The sequence below is a fragment of the Colossoma macropomum genome, unplaced genomic scaffold (assembly GCF_904425465.1).
Source record: "Colossoma macropomum unplaced genomic scaffold, Colossoma_macropomum, whole genome shotgun sequence".
In the NCBI taxonomy this organism is placed as follows: domain Eukaryota; kingdom Metazoa; phylum Chordata; class Actinopteri; order Characiformes; family Serrasalmidae; genus Colossoma; species Colossoma macropomum.
Genome location: NW_023494806.1, coordinates 22,494,422 through 22,515,277, shown reverse-complemented (window position 1 = coordinate 22,515,277; position 20,856 = coordinate 22,494,422). Strand labels below are relative to the sequence as shown.

At 39.7% G+C, this 20,856-nt stretch overlaps 2 protein-coding genes across 2 annotated transcripts; both read right to left on the bottom strand.

Annotated features, from left to right (window-relative positions):
* Window positions 1-448: 448 nt before the first annotated feature.
* On the bottom strand, window positions 449-4,673 carry dmrt2a (doublesex and mab-3 related transcription factor 2a). The gene is given in 5 exon segments (XM_036598518.1): window positions 449-1,604; window positions 1,606-1,847; window positions 2,378-2,480; window positions 2,902-3,292; window positions 4,352-4,673. Coding segments are annotated over 4 exon segments (1,548 nt in total). The 5' UTR covers window positions 3,253-3,292; window positions 4,352-4,673; the 3' UTR covers window positions 449-752.
* Window positions 4,674-13,774: 9,101 nt separating this feature from the next.
* Window positions 13,775-17,813, bottom strand: dmrt3a (doublesex and mab-3 related transcription factor 3a). Its single transcript, XM_036598799.1, has 2 exons — window positions 17,483-17,813; window positions 13,775-14,751 (listed from the first exon to the last, which is right to left on the bottom strand). The coding sequence occupies exons 1-2, from the start codon at window positions 17,811-17,813 to the stop codon at window positions 13,775-13,777; spliced, it is 1,308 nt and encodes a 435-aa protein (XP_036454692.1).
* Between the last annotated feature and the right edge of the window lie 3,043 nt (window positions 17,814-20,856).

The window sequence follows — 20,856 nt, the reverse complement described above, 5'->3', positions numbered from 1 at the left end:
TACATATTCACATAATTCATGTCTGGAGCAGGTGTTCTGGGTCTGAAGCTGAAGTGCTGTAAATAAGCGCAGCCTGCTTGTCCGCAGATAAATGGTCACACATTGCGGTGAACGGACATATCAGATCGATTAAACATGCTAATGTAGTTACTATAGTGAACAGTGCTCTTAGAATGTCTGTAATATTTTGTACAGCTCACCTAATTACTGAATATTAGGTTTATTCTATTACTTTAATAGTTTATCTGTCAGAAATGTTGGGCTTGATTTTATTTTTTCCATTTCTCTAAAAAATGTAAATTATATAGAAAGCGGAAACATTTTAAACAGAAATGTGCTTTAATGTAAATCCAAATACCTAAAATGAACACTTTAAAAAAAGCAAAAGGTGAACAGTTGCATTTCTGTTATGTCTATAATGCTGAAAGACAAAAATATATGGACTTTATGAATTTTCACACAAGTTTTATTGACACATTTTGAAGTAGAAAATTACCAATACATTTAAATACTCTACACTCTGATTTACAGCATGCTTGAGTCACATACCACAGTATTTACATGGCTATTTACAAAGGCATTGGATGAAGGGTCGGGACGAATACATGATCACCCAGTTGTTTAATCTCGCATACACATACAGTCATCAACCAGGAAAATCTATGTTTTGTCTATGAGTATGAATAAATACACAATATATTGAAGCTTCAGTCCATAAGTACCTTTTTCATTGATGCTTTTGACAGGCAACCTTACTGGGATGCTCGGTTTACAGGCAGCGAGGGCCGTTTTAATATGGCTTCCACGGAAAACGACAAAGGCTCATTTGAAGAAACCTTTGTGCCTGCTGGCTTGACCATGGAGTCCTTTACTGCTCTCTCCGAGCTTTTAAAGCACGCTATGTCTTTGGCTGAGCCGTCCCTGAACTTCTTAGCAGCCTCCTCCAGTAACTCTTTACAGCAAGGACTCCTCAGCTCCGGGCCCTTTTCACTCAGGGTCTGCTGGATGAGCGAGTGGAAGGAGTTGAGCTTCATGGACAACGTGTGCTTGGCGCTGTCTTTGCTCATCTTGTTCAACACATGCTCATGGCCACCCGGGTGTAGTGGGCCGTTGGCGAACGCCTGCCTGTACACCCTCTTGGGCGGCGAGAAAGCAGAACGCTCCCTGCCGTTTTGACCCAGACCTGTCTGGGCCTCCGCAGGCCCGGCCTGCATTTCATTGGGATCTGGAGCTGCCCGGGATCCTTCAAGCCTGGAGGCGGCAGAGGCTGACTCCTGCTCGGGCGAGTGGCTCTCACTGGACGGCATCATCTTAGGGTCCCAGACAGCACCTGGCTTAAGGTTCTGAACGGCTGTGGCATTGAGGAGGCACTGCTGGTAGAGGAGAGCATCGCCCAGGTTGCTGCCGCCCCGCGGCCACATAACAAAACGGGGCGAGAGTGGGTACTGGCGGTAGGTGGTGGCCACGCTGACATTGGAGGAGATCAGCTCCACGTTGCCCGCCCCACTGGATGCACCGTACCCCAAAGACAAGTCCAGGCACCCAGGTAGAAAGCCGCACAGGTCCTTGGGGGACGTTTCAGGGGCCGTTGGGTGCTGCTGATGATGAAAAAGCCGTCTTGTAGGAGTTGTACTCAGCTGCGTGCACCACGCTGCCGGGGAGGAAAAGGGAAGCAGAGGCAGACTGGTTGGATTCTAGGAGTTCCCGCTCCTTGTATTCCCGCTCCAGCATGATGCTCTCCAGCTCCTTGTCGGCAAAGGCGCGCCTCTTTCTCATGCGGTCACTCAGAGGCGGGGGAAGAGCCTGGTTGGCGCCCAGGAAAGGGTCTGCCTGGACAGGACGGTAGCCTGAGAGAAAGAAGTGATAGTTTAGATTCTGAGTTCTACTATTGAAAAATGGCCATGTCTGTAGACTGTACATTGTAACGTAATTATTCTGTGTGGTTTATAGTATAAAGCTTGTCAACATAAACAATACATGTTCATAATTATTCTGGGTAAAAATACACAAAGACCATGTCAAACTATTCTAAATTCAGAGTTTAATAAATGCTTGCTTACTATGATAATCCCTTCAAATAAAACATTCATTAGTTCTACTAAACAGTGATGTGAAATAACATATTTCATGCATCATTAACATACTACAAAATGAGAGATGCTTACTGCAACAAAAGGTCCCGTTAGGAACCAAGTGAATTAAACAGAGAAGGACAGAAATCCAAGCAAAGCTGAGAAAGAGAGAAAAGGAATATTTAGCTTGTTAAGTGGCAGAAAAGAGGAATAAAAGGTTTGATTCATAAGAACGTGAAAGTATGTCCACATCATGCATGCAAGCCTGCAGGCCTTTGTTGTATGTTGTATGATAACGCACATACCTTCTAAGATACTTTTAGCCAGCATAGTGGAAGGGCGGATGTGCCTTTGATAGATAGTCCGTCTCTCAGCTGGTGTTGGCTTCCCTGATATCCCTTTCTTATCCTAAAAGCACAAAATAGCACAGTGAATATAGAAATATTTAGCTAGTAAAACTCCAAGTTACAGTGAAATTGGTTACAGGACAGCAGCAGTACAGACAAATACATTAAGTACTGTCTTTGGACTTTGCACCAATGAGTCAGAAATGGAGAAGTGTACTACTATTTCTAAACTGCTTCTTAACTGTTTTATATTTTCCAATATTCTTTTCTTTTTTCAGCCAAGTTCTGCAAATATTTAATTTCTATTAATCCATAAAATGTTAAGACTAAAACAATGTGACTTCACATTCAGATTTGATTTGAGCACAGTGTTAAATATTAACTTGTGGTCTACCTGTAGCACATGTTAGTGTTGTACATGTCTACATTGGAGCAAGAAAGTACACATTCATTTGACTCATTTTACTGTTAAATAAGCTAACCTCTGTAGCCTGTTGTCTTCTCAGGGCCACTTGGGCGGCCATGACCCGCTGTCTCTCCACCACCAGCAGGCAGTTGGCGCACTGGCAGTCCCTCCACCTGCAGAAGCGCTTGTGGCCTTTCAGGCAGGACACCACGCCGTGGTTGCGGCAGCGAGCGCATTTGGGCGTGCGGCTCAGCTTCTTCTGCTCTCCGGAGCCGTGGTTAGCATGGCCGGCTTTGTCATCGTCTTTGGAGCCCGGCTCATCCTCTCCGGCGCTGGAGAAGGCAGCGCTGAACGCCGCCGGCTCGTCGCCCTCCGCCTCCAGACTCTCCACATCGATCTCAAACTCGGGACTGGAGAGATCCGACATGTCTCCGTCCTGAAGAACTCGCCTGGTGTCAGCTGATCCGCTGCCGGAGAAGAAAAAAATCACAAGCGAGTTAATTTCATTCAGCGAATTTTGCTAAACAGGTCTGGTCTTCCTTCACTTCAGCTTAGAAATCTCACTGACGACATTTACTATAAAGTTTCTGATACGTAAACATGTCTCAGCAGAGACGGGTAGTAACTTGTTCCATTTACTCTCTCCTACTGTTTGCTTTATGTAAGCCCACAGTTTTGTGCCATTCTGGGCATTTAAAAACAGCTTGCTTTCACTTACTAACAGTATTCGTGAGGAAATGAAACTGCTTCTCGCTCAGTTCTATTTTAGTCAGTATTCTCGCTTATAGTACATTCCTACAGTCTTAAAAACATGTTTTTAGTAAAGGGGATAGTTCTATTTAGAACCATGAGTTCTATATAGAACCATTTCATGCTTTAACGGAAATGGTTCTTCAGATAGATGGAGAATGCGTTTTATATGTTTGATTCTATGTAGAACCGTTTCGAAAATGAAATGAAATTAACCTTTTGAAATGAACCATTTCTGCATAGCACCAAAAAGAGTTCTTCTGTTGTTACAAGCTCGACATCGTAACAATAGAAGAATGTTCTTTGGTGCTATGAGGAACCATTTTCAAAAAGGTTCTATACAGAAACCTATACAACATAGTCTCCATCAATCTGAAGAACCATTTTAACAAGCAAATAACTAAGCATGAAATTATTCTATATATAACTCATGGCTCTAAACAGAACCACTCCCTTTACTAAACAGCCATTTAAGAACTATCTTTTTTTAAGAGTGTACTTTGCTGCTTCTCTCATTTTCGACCTAGATCTAAGGTATCACAAACAAGGAAAGTCTCTTACAAGCTTAGATGTTGGATATACAGCAGGCAATCCTCTGCAGGATTCAGTACTGAATGTTTAGTCTGACCCTGCTTTACCGTAACTTGTTTATGCTAAGCTAATTTTCCTTCTACTCGAGTCATTTCACTGAAATAACACTTATTATTTTTTTCCCTGAGGAGTTTCAGGCTATCCTCTGCGTCACACACAAGAACCACAACTTTATCAAAACTCACCTCGTCGAAAGCTCGTCCTCCGTGGCCGTTCAGAAGAAAAGTGCCTCAGTTTGTAATATTGTCCTTTCGAAAGTGACGAGTTCACAGCCGGTTTGAGTTCAGTCGGTTTCGTTCGCCACCCAGAAGCACAGTGGAGCTCGAGTAGGTGAGCGCGTGAGATTTTCCTGACGCTGCTGTCACCGCCACACAAACACACCTCGTGCTTTCAAGCCGAGGCGCCTCCTTCGCCAGCAACTGTGCTCGCGCTCTGATTGGCTCTCCGTCAACAGCGCGACCCCATTGGCTCGGTCAGACTTCTCCCCCCCCAGGGCGATTTCTCATTGGACTGAAAACACAAATAAAACAATTCCACGAAGCTTTGTTTCTTCCCTCCACCCGTATTCCGTCCAAACCCGGCTAATAGTTCGCAATTTCTATTCCAGCGCAGGAGGGCGGGAAACGGGTGGGAATAAAAACTAAAGCTTCCAGGAAACTATCAATTAGTCATAAGAGAAAAGAGACGTGTGTTGACTTTCTACAGGTTGAAGCTGGAGAAACGCTTTACTGCGTTCATTTCTCGGTAAGATGACCGACTCATAGTCCACTGAATTAATAACATCCGAAGTTCACTCTGCGGATTTGCTTTGTACCAAATTTTATTTCTTTCTTTCGGCTTAAGTATTACGTTGAAATAAATCTTATTGAAAAAATTAAAAGCACAATGAAGAAGAACAAAAAAAGACTTTTTGCATTTTCCTAACTTTTGATAAGTCAGGGTTTGGATTCTGTTCTGTAAACAATAATCGCCGTTTAGTTATTATTCTCTTATTGTTGCGACTTCAGCAACTTTTAGTTTTAAGGCAGCCGGTTTACTTAACGTTTATAAGTCAAAACAACACATGTGATGACAGGTTACATTATTCACAGAGAAGCGATGAGCCACAGTTTATTTTAGCTCGCACATGAATAACAAACTGGGCTATTTGTTAGCACGTAGTTTGGTAGTCATTTGCAAGCGTTGTATTACATTAGTGTTATTTCGTTAGAATGTGTTTGTTGTAGCCAATGTAACCTCTATTGAAACTATTTAAATTAACCTAAGAGATGAGTGATTTCAATCAGGAACAACTTGTGTTTTACTTGAACTTGTTTAATAGTTAAAATTAACTGGCTTAATGTTCATGTAAAACATATACATTAGCGATTAAGTCCAAATATACATTAGATAGATAGATAGATAGATAGATAGATATTAATCGCATAAATTAATTAAAAAAACTTGTAAACGGAGCTGTCTTTTTGGGTGAGTGGTGGACAAAAATCTAATAATTGTGATATAAATACGCAGTGCTTTGCACTGTTAGAAATAAAGACAGTGTGCATTTTTTGTTCAAGGTACAAACAATGTAAATTTACCCTCAAAGGTACAGCAGTGCTTTTAAGGTCCAGCTGTGTATCTTATATACGATTTTCCCAGCTGAAAAGTACGTATTTATACCTTTTCAGAACCTAATATTTTAAAACAGAACAATAAAGGATGTGTGGAGTCAATGCAACTTAAATATAATTTCAATGCATTGGTACAGTTATGTTCCCTGTCTAAAGGTACTGAGATGTACCAAGTGACAAGGGTACTGCCCCAGTGACAGGTTCATACCTTTTTTTCTTAGAGTGTGGTTAAAAATCCACATATCCACATTCCAGCGACTCTGAGCTGTTAAAGTAGGAGACAGGCATAAGAGCTGTTTTAATTGCATCTCTAATCAGAAGCAGCTACTGACTGTTGTCAACAGTTCAGTGATGGATTTATAAAATGTGCTGCTCAGCGGGCTGAGAGAGATTAGCGCGTCAGTACAACAGGACGAGATTACTGTAAAACCAACAAACATGTGGGAAGTCCACCAAAACACCAGTATTCGTCCCAACCGGCCTACCGTGTGAAGTATCTTTTAAGAATGTGAGATGAGGTGCCAGTGAAGACTGACACCCCGGGAGCGCTGCTACTGGCCCTGATAAGAAAACACCGGCCATGCGGGATACGCTTTAAACAAGACACGGGTAAAGAACACGATGCCAAAAGAAACTTGTTTTCATTTAGAAACAGTTCAGACTTAGGTTCGGCTCACTGTTAGCGCTGTATTAATATAATAACAATAGTTAATGGTGAAAACAGCTTCATTCTTGAAAAATTAGCCTCTTTTAATTCCAATAGAAACCAGACTCTGAAAAATTAACCATTCAAACTCTATTAACAGATATTCGTGGATAAAACTGGTCTCTCTTGAAGCTGGTAATTACTGAAAGTTAAAATGTCCGTTTTGAACCTCTGCTGTGTTCGTGTTTTTCGTTTACATGAAGGATAAAAGCGTTCACGAAGTGATCAGTTTCTGGTACAAATTCACTGCTTGTGAAGCAAATTGGAGGTATTTATTTCATATACGAATCGTTTCAAAATGCAAATTGCGAATAGGCTACCGTCGTTTTTTTAATATAATGAATACAATAAAATCAATAAATAAAACTTTAACTGAGCTTTACTTGTGTTAAGGGTGAATTTTATTTATTTTTTTTTTAACCAAAAACATTTTTTAAAAAGTGCCTGGCGTCTCCACAGCCCTCTGCGCGTTCTGTGTTTTTTTCCCACCCGTATTCCAACACGCCCCGCCTCCCTACGCTGGGATTGGTTGTACGGCTGACTGCTTATGGGTATTAACCAGCTACCCAATTCTAGCGCCGGACGCTGAATACGACTAGCCAATCCTAGAGAGGGAGGGGGGGATTTGTCGAATATAGGTGGGGAAAAGCAATAAGGCCGTGCGGATGTTACTGCGCATGTGCGGTTTAACGTCTTAGCAAGGTTACAGGCTGTCCAGCCAAACCGAAAAGCAAACTGCCGCCAGGGGGGCAATTGCAACGTAAAAAATGCTTTCATCTTCTCTGTAGCCTTGCCCTAAATCCAGATTTGACTGTCAAACAGAAGAGGCGGAGATCACTGGGCAGATATGTGACCTCTTAATTCAACAAATTCGACGTTTGTGCAGCGCTCCAAGAAAAGAAGTGATCTCCGTTTTAAGAACTGACCAGCCTGTAGTTATGAGTAGGACTGGACTTGATATATCTTCACAACACTTATATTTCTTGTTTTTCTTTTTTTACTATTATTTTTATTTATTTATTTTTCCATTTTTTTCCAAGGTCCATTTATAAACTTTTTCTGGCTTTAAATACCAAAAACAATTCGTTTTACACAACGATTTTCCAACTTCTTATTGCTTATAATTAGACGTGATAATTCTGTTAAGGTGCCTTTATAACATATATGTAAATGACCTCTGTTCTGATTGGCTGTCCTACAGTCTGAGCTGAAACACTCCTTATAGCTTCAGCGTGAATAGGCGGGGCTAAACTGCTGTTGGCTGAACAGCCGCATATATTAAGTATCTTAAAAACAGTTCGAAATGGACTGTTTAGCTTAGTTTACATATATGGACTGTTTAGACTGGGAGGTAAAAGGCAGTGTTTATATACTATATCAAACTGTTATTTTGGTGGATTTTTAGCATGATATTAGCTTTTTAATAAAAGTAGTATGAAACTGTCTTATTTTAAGAGGAAAAGAGGAGGAAAAAGATAAATAATTGACAGTACAGTTGTGAATAAATCTGCGAGTAGCCTATGCCAGGAGCCTGTTTCAGATTAAACATTCGTGCCTTAAATCGCAAAACTTTACGTTTTCCAGTAGACACATTTAGAAGCCCAGGTGCAGAGCCTGTGTCCGGAGTGCAGTGGGAAAAGGTCTGGAAGCTCCCTGGGGGGCCTGTTATGCTAATTAGCATTTTAAGAGCTGTGATGGATTGGCAACACGTGCTTTGTGCTGAATGCTTAAGCAGCCATAATTTGTCTGTCTGTTTGATGCATGCGAGGGCAGTGAAAGTTGTTGACTTAGTGGCGCATATTCAAATGGCTGCGCGAAAAGCTTCCTCTCGGTTAAGTCAACACGTGTGTTAAATGAACTGCAACACCTGCACATTCAGTCCACTTCACATTTAACCACACGGCGAAATGGCCACTGCTGAATTAACACCAACCCTCAACGAACCATTTGCATTCTTAAAGTGTTCTTTGCGTGGTGAAATGGTTCTTCAGATTGATGGGGAATGTATTGTCTGTGGTTCTGCATTAAACCCTTTTGAAGATGGTACAACTGGTTGACACTGTGACAATAGCAGAACACGTTTTGGTGCTACCATTTTCAAAAAGGTTCTATATAGAACCATATACAATACACTCTGCATTAATCTGTAGAACCATGTCACAATGCAAAAGAACCATTTAAGCATGCAGATGGTTCCTTAAGTGTTCATGGTTCTATATAGAACCACTGTCTTTATAAAAGAACTCTTGAAGAGCCAGAATTTTTAAAAGTGTAGATTGTAGCCGGACACAAATCAATTCAACACTGGAGATTTTTTTTTCCTAAGCAGATACTTGATATTACATATTAGGCCATAAAATACATTACAGACAAACATTACTTATTTAATAGTGTCTTATAAACTTCTAATAATTACAACTAATGCCACTAATACCATTAAAGGGGGATTTCACAAATGTTTCTAAATTTGCTGCAGTATTTAGTCATTAAGATGTAAACAAGGGCATTCAGAGTGGTTTGGTGTAGAATGCTCCATTCTATAGAAACTTATACAGTTTGAATTGTTTACAGCAGTGATGATAGGAACCAGACGTCCGAAGAGTTTAAAATCTACATTTTTATACACCACCTGATGCCTGAGACATTGTTTTACAATAGTTTTGTGAAAAATGTTTTGGTCTTAGACCTAATTTTACAAGGGCACAGAGGTATATGCAGGGTGTTCTAAGGTAAAGTAGCCCTCAATGAAAACTCATCACTATTTCGCCATTATCAACATTGCATATTAAAGTCAGAAGACTCATGCAGCTTCACTGATTGTTTTGGATGGCAAATAAAATGCATTGCAGACATCACAACCCCTGACCAATACCGCAAAAAAGTCTAAACATTTCTCTATAACCATTTCGCATTGAACCACTCTGAATGGCTTTGTGTGTATTTCAATGAATCATGGCAAAATTTGGAAAAAAAAATGGTGGAATTCCCCTTCAACACTACACCAATTGCTGTGTTAGTTTTACTTACTAGTGTTTGTCCTTTATTGGTTCTTAAAAATGAGCAGAGATGGATAAAGTACAGTATGTACTATTGGTACTGTTTTACAAGTACTCTAACTATATTTTTACTTAAGCAAAAGTACAAAAATATTTGCTTGTGAAAGTACTTAAGAAAAGTACAAGTACTTGAGTTATAATACATTTTGTATATTATTTTGATGAACAAGTTCTATTGATTACCTCTTTAATAGAGCTTGTTCATCAAAATAATATTATAACTCAAAGTACTTTTACTTTTGATAGTAAAAGTACATCCACAGGCAAATACTTTCGTACTTTTACTCAAATTGTATTTTACCAAGTGTACATTAACTTTTGCTTGAGTAAGGAAGTATTGTACTTCATTCAGTAGAAGTACTCTGCTTCGCATCTGGAAAATGAGACATTGCTGGGTTTCTAAATGTGGCATTTTAAGAATATGACATTGGTGGCGAATCTTTCACACTTTCAACAATCCAGTGCCTCTCTGGCCCGCTGTAACCGTTGATGACAAGTCAATGTAGTGTAAAGTCCAATAACATGCCCTTATGTCACTTTGTTACAAAAGTTCTTAAAAGTGTCATATATCCACACAGAACGTATGCCTCATTAAGCAGATATATGCTTTACACAAAGGATAAGTGCAACATGAGAGGTGAAGGTTAGCCAGAGTGACTAAACTGTAATCATTGCATTTAGTGCAATGAACGCTAGATGGCGCCGTTTAGTCACAGCAGAGGATCTCCCTGGCTTGAAAGCTCACTTGATGCAGTTTCTGCAGGCTGAGTGAGCTGTAAGGTTATTCAGCTTAAAGCCAGAGCTGAGTAGAGTAGCCTAAACCCATACACAAGTAAAAGTATTGTTACTGCAGTGAAATTATGCTCCCAATAAAAGTGCTTTAAAAAACAACATCAGTAGAAGCGGAAGTAGCAGGTCAAAAATCTACTGAAGTACTGAGTAACTTATAGAGCTGCAGGGGAATTTAGTACATCCAGCATCTATTAGAAGAGGAACTGAAGGCTCTATCCCTCCCTTTTATGATCCCTTTTTAATAAAATAAAATGATAAACCTCACAAATCTGAAATGTGACCATTTTGACATAATGAGTTAGGTTTTTAGACTTGTGGATTTGACCTTGGCATTAATTCAACCATTCACTGGCCTGGCATTTGGCTATTAGCTGTGCCATTTGCAGAGGTAGAGGTCTTTGGTGCATCTGACAACATAAGCATGGGCGATATGGCCAAAATATCATATCAAGATACTGCAAGATGTTTTCACAATCCATGATATGCATCATCTTATATTTAATATTCTGAGATTTAATAAGTTGGAACAGACAAAATAGAACACTGGGCCATGCCTTTATACTCCTGACACTTGAACTCTTTTAATTTCAGTCATTCTCACATTATGCAGTCTTAATCATATGTAATTTTGCAACCAAGTATAGATGATGTCACCAAATGTAACGTAATGAAATTAGACCCAATAAAAATCTATTTGTAACTGAATGTTAATTATTTAAATGTAACTAAGCAAAGAGTTAATTACTTTCCTCACAAACATACTTGAGTGGAGATAAAATTATTATTATTATTATTATTATTATTATTATTATTATAATGTAATTAGTTACTATCCAGTTACTAATGTACTGGTAACTTAAATGTTTCTCCATCACTCACAGTGTACACATATACAGGTCTTTGTGTGTTTACAGGTTGTTCAAAACAGCTTGAGTAGCAATAACAATATAATGTTTGTAACTACGGGCAACGTAAAGCACACTTTGTAGCCAGCCCTGTACACACTTAAAAAAGATGTAAAGGGTAGTAAAGGGAATGGTTCTGTTAGAACCATGAGTTCTATATATAGAACCATTTCATGCTTAAATGGTTTCTTGCATGGTGAAATCGTCCTTTAGATTGATGGAGAATGTGTTGTATATGGTTCTATAAAGAACCTTTTTGAAAATGGTTTTATATAGAACCAAAAAGCATCCTGCTTTTGTTACAGTGTCAAGCTTGTAACAATAAAAGAACGTGGTTTAGTGCTATACAGAACCATTTCCAAAAAGGTTCTATGTAGAACCATATACAACACATCAATCTGAAGAACAATTTCTCCATGCAAAGTAACATTTAAGCATTAAATAGTTGTATATAGAACTCATGGTTCTAAAAGAACCATTGCCTTTACTAAAGAACCCTTGAAGAATCCTCTTTTTTTAAGTGTGTATAGGAAGATAAAGAAGACGCCATTGTTGTCACCTAATATTCAAGTATCTGTTCCTACATTGATGTGTTATTCTCTCTAGAATGTGTTTACAGCTCATTCTTCTGAGCAGGGTTCACTTTCCAGCTGAAAGCCTGAAAAACCGCAGTTCTTTAAGAAAGCTTTCTGTGATTCCCTCTGAAATGCACCTGTAGGTGGAGCTAGTCACTTAGTTTTTTGCTGTTAAAACTGGTGAAAACTTGTTCTCTGTTCTTTGCATGAAGAGCTTGTATTTTTGGCCACAATCAGCCATAAAGCGAGCACTGCATTACCAGTAACTGAGTGCGCATATATAGAGGTCTGAATTTAGACATGTAAACATTGTTTTAACTTGTATGAAGATTAAGATTTACGTCCACAGTAGTCTGGCAATACAGAGCTAGATATAGATACAACAAGACTGTGAAAATAGATCTTTGTTATCTTAACTTTCTCTCTTTTGTCAGCTCAGCTCAGGTTCCACACCTCAGATAGCACAACAACCTGTGATTTTATTGTTAGTACATTGTTTAGGTTTTAATGATTTCAAAATGATAAGGCAACCAGGCTCTGTACTTTTAAATGGCAATGCAGTGAATGCAGCTCATGGGAATTTCAGCTTTCATCTGTATCATCATCTTACTCATTCTTATGCTATTAAATTTAGTTTGCTAAGGAACTTGTTCTGCTTAATGTGAGGCGCTGAAAGTGTGTCCTGGATCAATAACAATACTCAGTTGGCTTTTTAAAAAACATTTTCATGTTTCATTTCATATTTTCATTTAGAATCAAATTTGTATTTTCCATTGCTTTGTTAAAATCAGGCCCATTTGACCAAAAAATAGAATTTAACATTATACATTAAGTGCTAACATTTTTAGCCAGCTTTGATCAATTTAATAATTTTTGATCAATTTAAACAATTCTTCAGATTTGTGTTCTTCAGATAATACGACCAAAGAAAATGTAAAATTTCACTTTTATGGGTTAAGAAGTTTGCTCAGATCGATAACTGCAGCAAAATCATGATTTCACCATTTCCAGGTGATTATTAACTTAAAAGTTTTCCCTCCAGGGAGAAATGGAAGAAAAAAAATGAAATAAAACAATGCATGCACTTATCAGAGATACTGCATAACTACATCACTAACCATAACAAAAGGCAATGCCAAAATAAAGTCACACACTCACATGTTCATATTCCTGTTTTATTTCTGGGGTTATATTATTTCATACAGTCCAGAGATTACCTCATGGCTAAGTAAAGCTGTGTCATAGTTGTCGCAGATGACTGTAATCAGAGCTGATTTTCTCATTGAAATTCTGCATAAAAGGTTATGAAGTGAAAAAAGTGAATAGAATTGTTACGCTTTTTGTCAGTAGTGACAAAGTGGAAAATGGAAAAGTAAATAGAGATGTACTTGTTTTAGACTGTTTATTCAATCATTATATTTATGTACATAACTATTCCCAGAAATACAGTCATCTGACCAACAGAGCTACTGTTGCTCATTTGTAATTACAATATTAAATAAGATCCATTATCTTCAAACATTCACATCTTGTCAATATTCATTTCACGTAAATAAATGACAATGACAATTCCAACTGGGTTTATTTGGTATACATATTTCCATGCTTTATTGTTTGGTTATTTCTACGTTGCATTGCTATTTACAGTACATTTCATGCAAGGGGGAATTAGTGGTTATTACTGGCCAAGTAATGTTCAGTCATTCATACTTTTTGAACAGATCATACTGATGATTGTAAATGTAGGAGTTGCTAAGAATGATACTATTACATCCCTACATTGCACTGAACAAACACCCTAGTTTAGAGAGCAACACAATACCTCAAGTAATGTACAGTATATTTCTCATAAAGCTCCTACAAGGATCAAGGGCAAGATTTGCCAGATGTCTTTTGTCAGTGTAGTCCCGTTTGTGACACATTTTGGTATATTTGTTGACTTCCTCACCGACAGTCGGAGGTTAGGAGGACGTGTTGAGGATCCTTGAGTCTGAGGAATCAGATCTTTCATCATATTCCTCGTCGGCTGCATATATGGTCTGTTTGGTCGTGACAGGACAGCCGTCCTCTTGGACACTAATTCGCTGCTCCTCTTGCGCCGCCCTGGAGGTCAGGAGGGGTGAGCTGCGGAATGCCCCGGGCGAGGGGCCTGAGAAGGGCGAGACGTACTGGGAGCGGAGCTGGTACTGCTGCTGCAGGGTCATGGTATTCCATAGAGTCACGTCGCTGTGCACAAAGGGCCCTCCTGCCTGGCCGCGGCTCAGTGAGTTGCGCAGCATCAGTGGGTAACGGGGTGGCTGGGGGAAGCCATGCTGCAGTGGGACACCAAGGGGGCCAGGCACTATTCCACCGGTGGGTGACTCCGGAGAAAAACGTAGTGAATCTGGAACGCGGAAAGCTGAGCCCACTGACCATTTGGTGGAAGAAACCGGATATGAGCTTAAAGGGTGCTCGAAGAGATGCCCATTGGAGGGAAGCACCAGAGCTTCGGAACCGTCGGGAGAGGGCTTGTCCCCTTTGGCTGAGGAGCGGCTGGACAGAAGGATCTCGATGGCACCAACCAGGTCACCCCCACAGCCCCTCAGGATCAGCTCCAGCACAGCAGGCTTGTGGCCAGGGAAGATCTTTTTCAGCACCTCTAGAGGAGGACGGTTGGCTCTGAGGTTGAAGGGGAGGGAGACGGAACCCGAAAGACCCTCGATTAAGAGGTTAGGCTCACTGGGGTACTTTGGGCTGTCGGGTTTGGGTTCTGGATCGCAGGGTTTGGATGCACTGTAGCGGGGTTCTTCAGGATGAGGAGGAGGGTCCGGGGTGTTGGGGGTATAGCAGGGGTTGGGTTTGGGTTCCTCTGGGGAACTGGCAGTTTCTTGCTCTCGGTCACTGGTGCTGCCACTGTTCTCTCCACCAGACTGCTCGCCGGACAGGTCCTCATTCAGCTCTGAAAACAAATAAAGATGCATTCATGAAAAAGAAATAAAATTTGCATATGCTAGAACTGTTATTCAGCTTTATATCTTAAGGCTTTTACATGTCTAAATACAATTACAAAGCTATTTTAAATTATTAACCAGTAACTACTATTGATTATTCAGTAACTACTATGAAACTAACAGTCATATGACATATGACAAAAGTTTGGGTGCCCCCTGGTCAAATTACATGTTGTGTTGATTTTATAAGTTTAAATAAGTTAACATTTTCCAAACATTTCACGTTATTATCACTGTTTATGTGCTGAAATTAATATATTAGAAAAAATAGCAACCAAAACGAGGTCTCTGCAAAAGTTGTGGCACATTTTATATTTCATGTTTTTTTTTCCAATATGTTAAACTCTAATAAACAGGAATTGTGTTAACTTAGAAAATGTTTTAATTTATTTTCACATATAAAATCAACAAAACGTTAATTGACAAGGGGTGTTGAAACCTTTGCGTATAACTGTATATAAGCTATGTATTTATGAAAGTGAGGATCATAAGGTCTGACAGATACTCAGAAATTAAAGATTTAAAGGTCAGTTCTATAATTTTAGAATGACAAAGTAGTGACTGTGTCACCAGGTTTTCTATAAATGTAGAGGCATACCATTCTGTGAATTACACAAATGAGAAACACTAAAAAGTATGTAAGCATGGTTACTCCATAACTGATAATAAACAATACATTTTCATGAGGAGCTAAGAAAGCTGCCGATCTCTTGTTGTCTTCAAGTAAAAAACAACACAAACAAACTGGCCTTAAAAATCAGGGTCTGTCTTTAACAAACATAAGCACTGATTGTATTCAATCATCAGCAAAATGTGCTTGACTTCAATTTGGACACACTTTAAAGCTGAGAGGCAAGACTTCAATAAAAAGTGAAATGGGAAATGTCTTAGGCCTCTTTCTGCACTACTGGAGCCAGAGGCCCAAGCTGCTTCCACTGCAGCCAGTGAAAGCAACATTGGCGTGTTAGTTAACTCACCTGCCAGCATGCCTCTGATTTATACCGCCTCACTTTATTCCCTATAACAGCTCTTAAGCCAAAAGTGCTGACTGGCTGCCACTGAGAGCTCTGCCGTCAATTCTCCTGCCCCACATTTTGCAAACGGATTGCCTGTTATTTGGTAACATTTCACCTGAGTTTGGAGCTCTCCTGGAAATGATGGCTATTGCCTTCGATTGGGGCTGTCCTGCCTTGATTACTGTAATCTTTGAAGCGATCAAAGATCGGCTGACTGCAAAAGGGCTGATGGAAAGTCGATGTCAATTTGGTCTCAGCCTCGTCTCTTATTGTACTGTCCAGTTTCCCCATAAGGCCACTGCAACAGAATAATTGAGTGCGCTTTGGTTCTTTACTTGCACTTCTGAACTGCATTAACAACTAAGGATAAGAGAAATGACCATTACAGAAAGTAGTAATAACTTTTTCTTTGTTAAAACTAATGTGTAAATGAAGTTACAGCAGAGCTGAATAAAAAATATTTAGTCATAGAACAGAGAAGAATTCTTCTCCTTATTATTATTATGTTTTGTATTACTTATTAATATTATTATTGATGCTATCTTTGTTTGGACATAAATTACACGTATTATAACTTATATAAGCGTTAAATACGTAAATATTTCAAAATTTTGACAGCATGAGCATATTCAGTGTACATCCAAGCCTTACTTGCTACACACACTTTTAAGTCAAATGATGGTTTTCTCTTCTGTTCTATAACTAATTATTTTTCATTCAGCTTTGCGGTAACCCCATTCAGCAAGTTAGTTATAAAACAGTTATAACCCTGTCCAGTAATAGTAATTTCCCCATTTTTCCCCGTTTAGTAGCTAATATAGTTCCAAAAAGTTGTTGTTTTTATTATTTAATTATTTATCATTATGTATAAATATATGTGTGTGCATGTATATAATGTAATGACAATTCTAGCAACATACCATAACATATATATATATATATATATATATATATATATATATATATATATATATATACACACACTGAGTATTTTAATAGATTTGTAGTTTATAATTTATTTGTAACGTTGCTTCGACATGATACGTTACAATTTGTTGCAAAGACAAAACGTTTCACTTTCACACGTTTTTTTCCCAGTAAGTAAACAGCCTGCATGTTGTTTCATACTAGTCTAAACACAGCGTGGTGTTTGTAAATCTTAAGGGAGATAATAAACCGTGAAGCAGATGTAATGCGTGTTTGGACTAACGGCAATAAAATGTGTACATTTAAATGCATTTTTTCATTAATAATTATCAGTTACTTCAGTCTTTCGTAACAATCATTTTGCTTTTTTTAAGGCCGAACTTCTATCATCAGTGATATCATCATCACCTTTATCATTATGCTGTTGATTATATAAACTTGTTTTATACAATGACAAATATTGCTGTTTAAACTTTATATATTATATAAACTTTACATTGGAAAATGTGTATTTTAATTCACAAACTATATTTAGGCCCACAAAAACGGCACAAATTAAAAACCTCCGAAGCGCTGCCGTACAGCGGGGAAAGCGCAGTTATGAGTTCTGACGTCTGAGTGTTAGTTTTATTTGGTAACAGAAGTGCTCCGTATGCCTGGAGAGCAGAGGTTTAAAGCTGTTTTGTTTCTCTGTTGGTGTAGTGAATGCTGTTTGATCGCTGTGTTGTAGTATTACCTGGTCCAGACTGCGTGCTGAGCCCCTCTCCGCTCCAGCGCAGCTCGGCTCCGGGGGTCCTCAGCGCCTCCGGGATCAGGCTCTCCAAACTCTCGCTGGCCTGCTGCCGCCTGAGCGCCACCTGCGCCGCCATCACGCGCTGCCGCTCGATGATCAGGATGCACTTGTCGCACGTGCAGTCCTTGAAGCGGCAGTAGCGCTTGTGGCCTTTGAGCCACGAGAGCACGCCGTGGTTGCGGCAGCGCGCGCACTTGGGCGTCCTCTGGAGCGGCGCGCGCGCCTGCGCCACCGGACCCCCCACGTACAGGTACGGCGAGCCGTAGCCGTTCATGCTAGAGGCCTCTACGGGTTAGAGGCTCAGGCTAAACAGAGAGAAATCAGAACTTGCCACGCCGTTGAGATGATGAAGATGATGATGGTGGTGGTAACGAAGAGGAGCCGAAGTCAAACGCGGGGATCCGCGCGCATTGCACGATCTGACCTCCCACTAAACGAAAGCGAACAACTTCACACTGCTGCTATCTCTACCCATCACTGTCGCATGCACTTCAACTCCCCCCCGGGGGAATGATGAGGGAACACGTCAAACACCCTCTTTTTTGTACTACTTACACCTCCCCAAAAGACACGCGCATGCAACACTGCCTTATCGTTACACCTACTTCAGCAACTCACGTGAACGAATAAAAAGCCTGTTTTGTGAAAAAAAAAAAATCATAGAGCGGCACTAACCTACTCGCAAAGCAGACTGGACAACTCCAAGTTGTGCACCACTTCATAACCTGCGTGCATTTCTGCAACCTGATCCTGAGCAATTATTCCAACAATGCTGCTGCAATTTCCAAAATCAACTGGGAATGCCCCCCCACCATCCTCCCCCCCCTCCCCCCATCTCCTTCCACCCCAAAAATCTGCAGTGAATGTTTAACCCCAGACCTCCGAGAGGCCACTTTTAGTTTAACCACACGCTGTGCCTGCGAATTAAACAGAGAAGAACTAATATGCTGGTTTGCATTTGAATATGAGCTTAACTTATTCCCAGGAGGAATTTCAAACAGGCGCACACGGTGAGCTATTCGACTTAATTGGGCGATTAAATTTTGGGGTGTGTTATTAGGGTTTTCAGCAAAGAAAAACAACAGAAAAAGAGGATTTAGCTGAACTTGGGGAATGCACCATTTAAGTTACAAGGAGCTGACCAGTGCTAGACCACTGACCAACACTGGTATTTCAAAATCTCCTACGATGGCAAAGATATTAATTCCCATTTAACCTCTTTGTCAGTGCACTTGAAGGATTTCCTCACGCTGGCGATCATACATTAGCTGGCTATAGCTTAACATGTCGAGATGTCCCGTCCATCCTTACAGTGCTGGAGTCCCATTGAAACCCAATGCCGGGTTTCTCTTTCTCAAAATGGGTTTAGTCAAGCACATAATGGGATCCCCGAGCAGAACAGCTCTGAGAAGAGGGGCCCGCGCTAAACTCGCCCACATCAGCTCCGTTTCCAGGGCTGTTAAGCTTTTAATTGGCAAATAGCAGAGGAAATTTCAAGGTGACGGTAATGCGCCGTGCGAATAAATACGGAGGGGAGGAAAGGGGGGCTGGGGATAATTTTATATACGGGATAAAATTATTGACATGTTATGGCCGTGGTGATATAAAATTCACTTTGTCGTTGTCCACGGGGAAAACGGGACAGTCAGCAAGTGTCCAGAAAATGGTTTGGATCCCAATGAGTCTACTGATGATGATTAAACTGGCCTAAACATAAAATATTACACCTAAACCTACACTGCTAAAAATATTTAGCTTTGGGTTTCCTCTTTACACGAGTCACAATATCCCCAAAAGATGAAACAAAGGGTATCAAAATATGTCAACATTATATATATCGGTATTAATACTGAGGTAACGAGATCTGTATATACTGATTGAACTGTATATGGCTGAATGGAAATATGTCGCCAAATTAAACTGATATAATTAATAAGTCCCGCCAGTATGATCGTATAATAAAGGCCTGTGTTTTTGTTGTTTACTAACTCATCACCAGTTTTAATTACATCCAAAATCAACGCGTGTAATAAAACAAGTTATTAGCTAAACAGCCTAATAGACAACACAGCAAATGACTCAGTATAAATTTTCTTCTAAAATGAATTATATGTATATGGCTTCAAGCAAGCATGAAGTTAACCTGGTGAGGCAGACAGTAAATAGATGATGAGAACATTGTTTTTATGTCGTGGAATAGCGAGAATTTACTGTTTGATCGATTCTAAGGATGAACAAAAGATATCTGTTGAAAGTTGAAATGAGGAATATCGTGGAAGGATACGGTCACTTGCTCTGGACATTTTATATTGTTCCACTTTATAGAGTAGCCTAAGCCAAAGAGTTTCGGCCTAGTCATTGTAATTTACTTGAAAATACTTATTTTTGGACGGCCACAGCCTAGTTCAAGAGCAAAGCCTGCACAGAAAAGAGTCAACGCAGATGGTGACGTATTCCGAATAAAAGCCACGCCCATAAAATATCAGTAATCCTAAACAGTGTGAATATTTCTGACTAAAGACAGCAGACCTCCAGCACAGCTTTTACTCATCTACATCAAATGGATACTGAGCTTAGCGGCAGTTCATCAATTCCTGAAAAATGCAAGTAAAAAAAGATGCGTGAAACCTTACAATATAATACTGTAATATAAGGAATATGAATGAACAGTGATGGGAAAGAACAAAAACATAATGTTAAAATAAAATAGAGACTATTCACAAAAGGAAAAGGGTAAACGAATCCACATATCCTTATGCTGAATTCTCATAAAGAATTCTCATCTTTTCACTTGTGAAATTTCACCCATTCAGACTTTTTCAGTTTTTTTCTTTCCTTTATTTTACAATTTCAAACTTTGTATATTCTATCCAGTCATTATTCTTGGTATCTGTAACTGCACCACAGAGAGGAATATCACCAAAACTCTTCTTTCTTTATGACTTTGTCAACAGAATATCCATACTTTTCCCGAATCCCACAGATGACAGAGACGGAACATATGGCTTCAAGAGAGTGGAACCCTATTTGGATCTGTACTGAAATAGATACTGCTGTAATATCAGTAGGAGTTGAAGACAGGACGGATTATGCTATCAGCAGCACTGGCCTGTGCTTTATCAGTACTGAGGCCCAGTGCTGTTTTATAGAGTGAAGGACAGCATAGAGTCTATAAACGTCCCACGCCTGAGACGCAAGCACCTATAAACCTCATCTAAATCAACAGAGAACCTTTCACTAGAGCCACTGTTTGAATGGTCATACTACACATTGGCTCCAGTGATCCCTTCACTATATGACTGTTCACATACTTAAAA